The sequence below is a fragment of the Triplophysa rosa genome, linkage group LG18 (genome assembly GCF_024868665.1).
Source record: "Triplophysa rosa linkage group LG18, Trosa_1v2, whole genome shotgun sequence".
NCBI classification, from domain to species: domain Eukaryota; kingdom Metazoa; phylum Chordata; class Actinopteri; order Cypriniformes; family Nemacheilidae; genus Triplophysa; species Triplophysa rosa.
In genome coordinates this window covers 19367308-19379724 of record NC_079907.1, presented here as the reverse complement: position 1 = coordinate 19379724, position 12417 = coordinate 19367308, and the positions used below count along the sequence as shown (strand labels likewise).

Genomic DNA, 12417 nt, shown 5'->3' with positions numbered 1-12417 from the left:
GCAGCCCTAGTATTATTTAATATATCACTGATTGCGTTTGGCTGAAGAAAGTCGTATACATCCATTGAATCAGGATAGGTCAATAATGGGTTAATTTTTGTTTTCGGGTAAATTGTTCCTTTGAGCTCTTCTTTAGAGTGGAAGTTTCTCATGAAAAGGTTTTACAGGGAACTGTTTGCTCTGCATTTTTATTTCTTTATTTTAAACAAAGTCTGATTCCACCTCGGCTTGATTAATCCTGATCTTAGCGTCTGATGTGCCCACAGACCTCCCACAGTCTGTTTACTGGCCGTCTGAGGATTTCTGCACATTTTTCAATCCTCGCCTAATGGCAACATAACTTCTGGAGCCTTCTGGAACAGTATTATTGCTCTGGATCATTTTTGCTATCGTTGTGGTGTGTAGTCCACTATTCTCTTCATTTTAGAAAGACTTTTAGCAAAGATGCACTGATACTAAATTTCTCCACCAATTAGTTATCTGTCGATACCGATTCTGAAGATTAAAGAGTAGCTATTGCAATGTCCTTAAAATGACATTTCATGCCGTGTGTAATGTTGCTGTGTGTGAATGTAAGCAGTCTGCCAAGTTGTAAAGACGAAAGTGTACGAAGAACAAAGTTATTGGCTTGAGAAAAAAAGGAGTCGACTCTGAATCAAGCGAACGATCTGTCTGTCGTTCGAATTTCAGTTCCGGGTCGGATTTGCATCACTCCGTGTAATGCCCGCTTACATTCCATTTGCGACACTGCACGTGGTAGACCAATTACAGCAGACTAGACCATCTGACCAATCAGATCAGAGTAGGCTGACAGAAAGTAGGGGATTAGACAGATGAATCGCCGAACTAATCATTTGAGAGTCAGTCAAGAAGTAAGGTAACAATAACTGCTTATTATTAGAAAACGAAAGGGTTTTTAATCCGTGTACGTACGTAAATGTGTTGTTGGACACTCCTTAAACCAAAGTAGGACCACAAAATATTTATTCTTTAAATGAATATTTCTTAACTTTCTGAATGTTATTAATTCATATAATGACGATTAATATTGAACATCAAACTGGTGATGTTTCTTAACATTTTCTATACACAGAGCACAAATTCATAGCATTTTCCTGACTTTTTTTGATTGACAGTATATATCGGCCCTGATCATCGGCTGTTTTTAAACTACCGGCAGATAGATAGTGTGTAAAATGGCTGATTATTACTGATTGTTGGCAGATATATCGGTGCATATCTGTATTATTGTGATTGTAAGTTACTGGTAAAATAAAGGTTATAATAATAATAAAAAGTATTCACAAGCTGTGAAGCAAATCCTAGCCTGCCGTCTCTTCTGAGAATTACGTTAATGGATCAGAGTCACATGATAGAGTCTTTCATATAAACCTGAAGATCCTGAAAGCCTTCCATAATGAATAATGCTACCTTTAATAAGCAGCGAGAGCAGCTTTTCATATACTGACCTCCACGCGTGTGTCAGTCCAAGAGTCGTTTTCAATAAGCAGAGCTCATGCACCTCACGCACTTCTAAACCACTTTTCCTCAACTTTCCTGAAGGATGGTGACTCACCGTGTTTACAAGGGGATTTCACACCCAATTACTAGAGCCTGGCCTTGCTCTTTTTTGAGATTTTGCTTTCCCCTCTGTAGCACGCTAGATATATCCACACACACACCTGTCAGAGGGCAAAACTGCTTTACGTTATGTGCATATGACAGCCATGAAGAAATAGAGTGTGGATCTTTAGAAATATAAAGTTTTGTTGTAAATAGACATTTTTAAAATAGGAAATCATTTCTGTGTCGAATTAAAACGAAGGTAGCTAAAGCCTGCCTTAAATGTACCTAAATACCATCATCATATCCCAAAAGAAAGAAAAATCTCAATGATTTCCTCTGAGAGCAAATGGGAACTTTTGCTTAATCTTTCTGTCTATTACCAGCCAAAATAACCCTATTGTGGTACATGCACAGTACCAGGGCTGTCACAATATCAGATTTTCACGACACCATCGCTATACATGGCCACATGATAACAATATTACTACACTGTAAAAAAATTCTGGAGAAATTACAGTATTACTGGCAGCAGTTAACTTACTGTAGATTTACATTTACTGGCAACAGTTCGTTCAAAGATAAATGATCATTAAACACAAACAAGGCTTTATCTTTGCAGAATTTTTTTTATAAAATAACAGCCTCATGCAAAGCATTCTGGGAACCAAAATGAGAAAAAAAACAGAAAACGGTTGAGTATTTCTGGTTCCAAGAATGCTTTGCATGTGGCTGTTATTTTATAGTTTTTTTCTGTAAAGATAAAGAATTTTTAAAGTAATGTTTAATGTTCATTTAGCTTTGAACAAACTCTTGCCAAGAAATTAGAAAATAATAAATATAAAGTAAATATAAATAATATTAATATATTAATATAAATAATGCAATCAGTCAAATTCGTCTTTACACTCTTAAAAAAGGATGTGGTAATAATTAACATGTTATGTGTTATTTTAACACATTTTGTGTTTATTTTCTATTACGTAAATGAAAGGGACATAACAAGTTGTGTTAAATGGGTCATGTGATATGGCTAAAACGAATAATATCCTTTGTTTTAGATGTAATGCAATGTGTATACACGATTCAAGGTTCAAAAACGCTGTATTTTCCACATACCGTGCATGTTTGTATCTCCTCTTTGCCCCGCCTCTCTGAAACGCACAGATTTTAACAAAGCTCATCACTCTGAAAAGCGAGGTGTGCTATGATTGGCCAGTTAACCAGTGCGTAGTGATTGGTCGAATACTGCAAGCGTGTGACGGAAATGTAACGCCTCTTACCATATTTGGAACATCAGGTTCCAAAGCAATTGTACTGACAGGTACGCCCATCTTACTTGCATATACATTTGGGCGGTCTTAGTCAAATCATACCACGAACTGACGTAGATTTGTGGGGGTGTGGTTACACGAGGCGTTTCAGGCAGGTCTGGGTGAGCATTCGCTTTTAGATAGAATGCATCTTTTGTTCCGACACATTAATTTTTGCAATTTTACGTGTCTAATACATGCATGGGCAACTTATAACACACCAAAGACACAGAAAAACACGTATTTCCGCCATATGACCCCTTTAAAAGATTTTCACAACTATACATCGCCTAGTATTTTTACAGAACAACGTTTTAATGCTATATTATGTGTAAAACTTGCATATTTTTTAACATTTCTATAATTTCATGTTAAGTTTTTATTGTGTTTACATTGTTAGTTCTAGCACGTATTATACTAGTTATTATTACAGTTATTGTTTGCGAGCACTGTTGGTCCTGCTTCGGTGGTTTTTCAATGTGCTCTATGAATAAACATTGATGATTGATTATTGATTGAGAGAGTATAGCCAGCATTCTCTGTTTCTTCTTGTCTGCAGGCACTACGTACTGTATTTGACTTCTTTGTACAGTATTCCCATGCTCTCAGATGCAGGCATTGATAATAGATGCTCTGAACAACACTGTAGCACGGTCAATGTGATCCGGCCAAAGAAAAAAAACACGCTGACTCCAGCCCTGATAAAAGCCTACTTTTGTGTCTGATCCCATGTCTATATTTTGCTCAAGTGATGAGAATACCGTCTTGGTTACGGATGTAACCTCGGTTCCCTGATGGAGGGAACGAGACGTTGTGTCGAACCGACAGAATGGGGTTTGTCTTGAGAACCTATCATCTTCTGAGTATTTAGAAAAGGCCAATGAAAATTGGCGAATGAAATTTGCATGCCGGGCTCCTCCCCGGATGTCCGGGTATAAGAGGGAAGCCGGCGTGCTCATTCATTCACCTGTTGGTCTGAGGAGCCTAAGCATCCTCCCCCGACCGCTGGGGTGGGCGGCCAGTGTTGTGGCATGAGGGACACAACGTCTCGTTCCCTCCATCAGGGAACCGAGGTTACATCCGTAACCAAGACGTTCCCTTTCTGTCGGTCTCTCGACGTTGTGTCGAACCGACAGAATGGGGTTCCTATGGAAAAGCCACAGCACTGAGCCGCGTCACAATCTCTGCGAGCGACGTTGACTGGCCTGGGCGAGTCAGACGAAGACGCTAACGCGAAATTATGACCCTCCAGTGGAGAGGAGGGGGACCCAGAGCTTTACACAAAGTTGGGAAGCCCCTAGTCACCGGCCGTCACGGGCGGAGGCCTAGTTCTCTAAATGGCGAGAAGCCGCCCGGCACCGTACGGGCCACTGGGTAAGCATTATCCCCCCGGGGGAAAAACGCTGCAGAGGCCACTACCTACCGTAGGGAGGAATTAGTGGAGACACCACATGGTCTCACCATCAGGGGAGAACTCATGGGAAGGATGTGCGGACTGCAGGAGTTAACCGCAAGGTGGGAGTCCACCTTGGGAGGTCATGGGTTGCCAAGGTGGGAACCATTCATGAGGATACATCAGACGGAACAGCCCACGGAGGGGGGGTTACCACGTCTGGAGCACTAGGTCCGGTTAGAGCTATGTGGGAGATAACTCAACTGTTCCCCGGCCTAAGGGGGCAGGGCTGCTCTGCCCAGCCTGCCCCCTGGAAGGGTGCTTAGTGATGGATGGAATGCCTATTCTTTACCCGAGGGGAAAGAAGTGAGGCGGGATTGCCACTGCTCCCCCCAAAGTGGGAAGGGCTTCAGCAGGCATACGCTCAATGGCTGCCGGTCCTACCTATTGCCCTGCAGGACGCGGGCTGACACCGGTTCAACGCAGAGGTTGTAGAACCTCGCGAAGGTATTGGGTGTAGCCCAACCCGCAGCTCTGCAGATGTCTGCCAGAGAGGCGCCCTGAGCCAGTGCCCACGAGGAGGCGACACCCCGAGTGGAATGCACCTTAATCCCCAAGGGGCAGGGGCGATCTTGCGACCGGTATGCCAAGGATATGGCATCCACGATCCAGTGCACCAGTCTCTGTTTGGATTACATCTCAACGTCCGCTTCTTCCTGGGCTCGACCCCCCGGGGGATGGAGCTCCGAGGAATCGTCGGGGTCGGATGCCAAGAGTTCGCCCTCCGATGCTACGATCGACATCTCATCTTCGTCACTCACTTCCGAGTACGTGGCGGAGGAATAAGACAGGGTAGGACCGTCTTTTAAGGAATGGTCAGACTAGCGAGACGGGGCGTGAACGGTCCGTGAGCCTGCGGCTGGCGGTCTAACGTTCTCGGTGATCCCCATATCACCCCCGGTGTTAACCGAAGCGGGCGGCAGGGCCGTAGTCACTGCCGTCACGGATCGGGTAACAGACGAGGTGGTGGCTTTATCCATAAAGAATACCGCCATCCGTGACCGCAACGTCTGGATAGGCATCCTCCCGCAGTGCGGGCAAGATGTATCCACGAAGGCTGCCTCTGCGTGCCGGAGACCCAAACACCTGAGACAGACATCGTGTCCATCCCCTTCCTCAATGAGTGCGTCGCACCCAAGAGAACAGCGGGATATGCCACGCTGGAGAAATTTGCTCTTTTAGAAAAAACAGGAATTGCTCAGACACTTCAGGAACTGCCGAGACGCTCAGGGGAAAGTCGCTGCAGGAAGGGACCGTCCGCTGTCCACGTCGTAGATTCCAGCAGAAAAATGATCACCAAAGATCGTAGAGAAGCTCATCAGATGCGTAGGCTCTGAAGAACAAAAGGTGAATGAACCCTCTTATACCCGGACATCCGGGGAGGAGCCCGGCATGCAAATTTCATTCGCCAATTTTCATTGGCCTTTTCTAAATACTCAGAAGATGATAGGTTCTCAAGACAAACCCCATTCTGTCGGTTCGACACAACGTCGAGAGACTGACATAAAGGGAAGTCAAGATAAATTGATGGAAATCTAATAAAACTTTGTTTTAGGTTTTTATCTCCGGTATGATGGATTACTATAATTCTTCTGTCAGAACAGACTCAAAACAAGTGATTTCTGTAAAAAGGTACACTGTAAAACACTGTAGATTTAATTATTACTAAATACTACTTTCCTATTAGTACTGTTTTCAATTCGAGTTAAACTTTAATCAAAATGAAAACATTTCAAAATGAGCAAGAAGAGACTGGTCTCATTACTGGCATTAGCACTTCAAAAAATGACATTCTTCCTAAGCGTTTTTGTCTTGTTTTCTAGTAAATCTATTTAAAACTTCTTAAAGGGGTCATATGGCACGAATACGTGTTTTTCTGTGTCTTTGGTGTGTTATAAGTTGCCAATGCATGTATTAGACATGTAAAATTGCAAAAATGAAAGTGTAGGAACAAAAGATGCATTCTATCTAAAAGCGAATGCTCACCCAGACCTGCCTGAAACGCCTCGTGTAACCACACCTCGGCGAATGTACGTCACTTCTTAACATGACTTGACTAAGACCTCCCAAATCTAAATGCAAGTAAGGTGTGTGTTTCGTTGCGAAAAGAAAGTCTTTGTTTGCCCTGCCAAAAGATGAGACAACTAAAAATGAATGGTTACATTTTATTTACAACACTGTTCCAGAAAAGTACAATCCGAAGTTTGTGCAGTGCATTTCACATATGATTAGGGCTGAAACGATTCCTCGAGTAACAACAAAAACAAAATCAAACAAAAATCAAACAACAAAAATTGCTTCGAAGCCTCGTTTAATCCGTTTAACTACAGTACACACGGAGCACTGCGTTTCCCCACGGACCGATATTACTAACGCACAGCCCACTAAACTTTATTCATGTTACAGGGCTCTCAAGTCTCACGTGACAATTCACTGTGAGACACACGCATTTTAGTCTGTTCACACGCTCACACGTATTTCTCATGCTGATAAATAACTGATAGCTTATTGAAATGGTGAACTGCTATTTTACTTGGTTTTAGTCTATTTTGCGAGTGAAACTTGTTTTCCGGCTGCATTGAGTCCATCAAACTAGATGCGGACTAGTGGATGCCGAATCCTGTTATTTACATGTCACCTGTCTGTTCTGCGTGTCTGAGTGAATGAACTGCACAGTTTTAACGCGCTACACGCGTGATGCTCATGAATTTGTCTGCGTCTGCGCTTTATGAGGACATGAACACATGAACTTCATCTCCAGAGTTGCTCTGAGAGTTTGTTTCAGAACATTTTACTGAATGAAGCTAATGCACTAAAAAATAAGCGTCTTCCGACGACCTGCCAAAATAAAAGTCCGGTTAATTCAGTATTTTTATGTGGACAAATATATTACTATTTAATATTAAAAAAAGAAACTAAAACTAATTTAGATAAACTAAATGCATCATGCATAAACTGAAGTTAGTTGTTTACCTTTGAAATTATTCTTTCTATTTTTATTAATGTTTCATATTTATACATTTGTATTAGGCCTATATTGCATTTTGAATGTAATATGGCAATGGAATGTACTAAATGGGTTTAGTTTTCACAGATATGAATGTATGCAATTTCAGCAATAATTATGTTAATTTTTCTAAAAAGGAAACAAATTAGTTGTTCTTTTTTAGAGACCTGTCTTATTTTCTCTTGTATATTTAGTATTGCTCTTTAATAAAGAAAACGTACTTATTATCCGAATACCAGATTAATCGATGGAAAAATCAGTAGAATACTCGATTACTAAAATAATCGATAGCTGCAGCCCTACATATGATTGCTTCATGAACCTGGGAGAGATCAAGACCGGCTATGCACGAAAGCTTTTGTTAAAAAGTGGGGCCATTCCAAACATTAAAACTTCGTAAGGACAGTCTGACGCTTCAGATTCGCAGCCTGTAAGTATATTTTCATTGTAAAAGACTTTGTTACGGACTAACGCGAGTTGAGTTTGTCGTGTGTTTGTAGCGCATGTTGTTTCTTTGTGTGATTCTGCAAATGCAGACATGCGCGCAACTTGAAAAAAGACAACATAAGTCCTAATAATCAGTAATTATGTTCCAACTTCCACGGGGCAGTCGTGGCCTAACAGGGGCAGTCGTGGCCTAACAGGGGCATTTGATATAAGGAAGTATCGATGACATTTTATCACCTGTCAGTACAATTGCTTTGGAACCAGATGTTCCGAATATGGTGAGAGGCGTTACATTTCCGTCACACGCTTGCAGTATTCGACCAATCACTACGCACTGGTTAACTGGCCAATCATAGCACACCTTGCTTTTCAGAGCCATGAGCTTTGTAAAAAAGCTGCGTTTCAGAGAGGCGGGGCAAAGAGGAGATACAAACATGCACGGTATGTAGAAAACACAGCGTTTTTGAACCTTAAATTGTGTATACACATTGCATTACATCTAAAATAAACCATAATATTCATTTTAGCCCTGTCATTTGACCCCTTTAAATTACGATACATTTACATAACAAGAAAAGTCACCTATGAGATTAAGTCTTAAGAATTAGGTAATTTTATGTTTAAAACAAAATTGTAATTTAAATCTACGGTAAGTTACTGTCAAACCTTCTGCAAAATGACAGCAAAGTTTTACAGTGTACACTGTAAAATATCCAGTAAAATCCATTTTTTTCACATAAAATTACGGTTTTCATGTACATTTGCAATCTTTTTATAGAATTTGACGTTTCTTTTACCGTTTTTTAAAAAATGCATTACAAATCAGTAAAAAACTGTACATTTCTGAAACATTTTGTGCAATACTTGAGACTTGGCGTGACTCAAACTAACACACGCCAGTTTGTCTGGACCTGATAATTAACACCACAGAAACATTTTTTTAAATGTTTCAAAAATCTAAACATTAAGAATGCAAAAGTCTGAAAGGAAGATGGTCCTCACAGTGGGAGACAGTTAACAGCCTCGGTAACTCAGTCTCCTGCCGAGTTAATGGCTGGACCGGTCCTCTGACCACATCCAGCTTCTTTGAAATGATGTTGACAGCTGCTGGGGTGAAACTTTAGCAGTGACCAAAAAGCATCTTTTAGAACTGACAAGCTGCTCGAATCAAAACCTTTCCCCCCCGGAAAACACACATTTCTGAAATGCAGTTGTGCGTAAACATACAGGAGTGGCCAAACGTTATGTCAAGAGGACATATTTGGACAATATTTTTTTATTGTGATATTTTAATGACCCCTCGGGTTTGATTAAACCCTCAAAATATGTGACCCTGGATCACAAAACCAGTCTTAAGTAGCACGGGAACATTTTTAGTAAAAGCCAAAAATACATTGTATGGGTCAAAATTATTGATTTTTCTTATGCCAAACATCATTAGGATATTAAGTAAAGATCACGTTCCATATTTTGTACATTTTCTACCCTAAATATATAAAAACATTATTTTTGTGAGTGGATGGCCTGCTTCAGCCTCTGATTAACAACTTCACAGGCAATTTTCTCAATATTTGAAGACCCAACAGAAAGGGAATGTCTCGTTTATGGAGGGAACGAGACGTTGTGTCCTTCATGCCACAACGCTTCGCCGTCTGCTGCAGCGACTGAGAATGCCTCTTAGGTTCCTCAGCCCAAAAGGTGAATGAATGGGCAAGCCATCTTCCTTTTATACCTGTATGCACGGGGCGGAGACTGGCATGCCATGCCATTCACCAAGTTCATTGGCCTTTTAAAAGTACAATCAGAGATGATAGGCTTTCAAGTTCAATTCCCATTCTGTCTTGACACAACGTCTCATTCCCTCCATCAGGGAACGGAGGTTACATCCGTAACCAAGACGTTTTGTTGTCCAGGGTCACATATGAGACGTATTGCAAAATGGAGCATGGTAAAGGTGTTTATTTGACAGAATTATTTAACAAAAAAGACAAACTACTATGTATCAGTTTTATTAGAATATACAAAAAAATGCGTATTATTATTATTATGCTCATGTGTTGTCATTTTTATTTATTTTTTGCTAAGATTCATTTTACACTCAAAACACAACTGCACCACATGCAAAAATAAAAGATCTTCAGTATATCTTTAATAATAGGTTTGAATTAAGGGCAGAGACATCAATTGTCCTACATCACTTTTGGCCACTAACTGTACATTCTACAACAAGTCTCAAACTAACAAAAAATCGATTTATCATAATACATTTGTTTGTGCAGTGCTCCTGTTCATGTTTTGGCAATCCGTCACATTGGTTTAGTTTGTAACCTGTCCTCCATTTCTAGCCAGAGGATAAGACGACTTCATGGAGAAGTGGGTGAGATTTTTGTAGAGGCACTTGGAAGCCCTTCAACCCCAACAGAAATGGAGATGTTCCCCAAAATCAACTGTAGCCATTTTGTTGAAGAATTTGTGTCAGTTTGTGTTGTGTTTCATATCTGCTGAATATTTCATCATATTCACAGTGTTCTGTCACATAATATGCACACTATAGCATTAATGTTTCCCTTTTCACAACGAGTTGCCGGCAGGCTTGGAGTCAAGCGTTGTGTTTGTCGTTTTAACACCGCGTGTTGCATCACATGTACACCTTTGAGTGGGCAGACTGCTATTCATAGAGGATTTCAGGCAGATGTTTGTTGTTTCATGCTATCAGAGCTCACGCATGCCCTGGGCTCCTGAGGTCCTGTTTCATCAGACGGGCCCCAGGTGGCACGAGTATGAGGCCACAGCAAACTGATTCTGGGTCAGTTTATTTGTAGACCGTTTGGATTAGCCTTGCTGATAGCATCACAGCTGCAGACTAGCGTACCGAGGATGAAGAAGAAAAGTTTTTTTTTACCTATGGCGAAGACCCTTAATGTCACATTTGAGACTCTGTGTGACGCGTCAGTGAATCTGCAGAGGCCACGCTACATCAATATTATCATGTCACACATTCACATCTAAAACAAAACATGCTGCATTTTCATACAGTCGAATGCCCAAAACAGCTCTTTCTGTTTTTGTTGTCAGACACCCGACCCAAACCATTGTGAGAAAAAAACTAGGAGCACTACGGACTCTCCCAAAAATTGCAACAGTTAGATTTGTCCCTAGGCACTTGTTTAAAAAGTTGCTAAATCAAGTTGACAACACGTAGTTTCCCACTCGACTTCAGTGATCATTCATGTGAACGTAATTTGTATTGACGATATTTTCGTCCCCTTTTTGAAGGCGACACAAGACTGTTGATGAATATCTGATGATCTAAAGCAACATGTGCCGTACGCATTATACCTGAAATATACAACTCTCTGTATAGCGGTAGTACATCTCATGTAATACTTCACTAATGCCATCTTTCTCTGGCCTATTTCTCTCTCTGTCTGGTATATTACAGAGCCTTTACCTTTTTCAGAGATCTCTCATCTCCCACCCCCCTCCTCCGAGCTTCTGCACGCGTCTCCTAATGAAAGCCGACGTTTATTTGAATGTATTATACCCGGCTCGGTCCCATTCCAGCTTCCGCGCGGCCGCGTTTCCAGCCTGTCATGTATACTTCCACGAGCGGAGCATCTTCAATGGACTCATGCGTTTTCTCTCTGATTGCTTTCAGATGGAAAGGTGGAGGTGACCAAGGAGGGCATGAAACTCTGCACGATGGGGCCGGGGAAGGTGTTCGGAGAGCTCGCCATCCTCTACAACTGCACCAGGACTGCCACAGTTAAGAGTGAGTCAGAGAAAGAGAACAATGCACCCGCACACCTGAGACACTTCACTCTAATATTTTATGAATAATAACGCTCAAAGACTAAACACACACGCACACATGCATATGAAGACAAGAGAATGCGCTTTGCACCACTGTGTTGTGTAGAGACAAACCACAGTCAAGAAAGAGTAGCCATGGAAACCAGTACACTGTGCTGTCATCCTTAACTTAAGAACGGCTAATCTCAGGAGAGAGTAACCATGGAAACCACACACACGCACACACACACACACACACACGCACACACACACACACACACTAGAGAGGATATACTCAGTATATATAGAGAGCTGTGGTGGTTTTTGTCCCATATTATTTCATGTCCCAGCTGTGTTTAAGCTGTTTAAGAGTTGGTGTTTTCAGGTATTATTCAACTATTAGTATTATTATTCATAACCACTTGTTCATAACCACTTATGTGAAATATTACACATAAGCATTTTCATTAACATGAAAACTGTTTTGATAGTAACATTCACAGAATGCACTTTTTATTTATTTACTGAAAACCTGCACGTTTATAGTGAAAGTCTATGTACTTTAGTTTTTTGTTTGTTTCATTTGACCCTCTGCAACATAGACGGACATTATCTTGTTATCCTGTCAGTGTTTTCAGCCAATCATAGTTACTGCTCTCATGTCTCTGTGCAAAACAAAACAACAAATTGCAAAACTATAGCAAATCTAAAAGCAAAATCAAAAATCACAAATCACAATTACAAATCTAAAAACAATATAGCAAACCATAAAACACAACAACAATTCGGGAAACAAAATGTCAAATCGCTTACAATATAAGCATATAACATGATATGTACTT

The 12417-nt window shown here is 41.0% G+C and overlaps 1 protein-coding gene across 1 annotated transcript in view; it reads left to right on the top strand.

The window, feature by feature from the left end:
* The window catches only part of prkg1b (protein kinase cGMP-dependent 1b), a 108465-nt gene that overhangs the window by 28595 nt on the left and 67453 nt on the right, over positions 1-12417 (top strand). The window contains exon 3 of the mRNA XM_057358450.1: positions 11442-11555. Within this exon, the coding sequence (XP_057214433.1) occupies positions 11442-11555 (114 nt within the window). The remainder of the gene's footprint in view (positions 1-11441; positions 11556-12417) is intronic.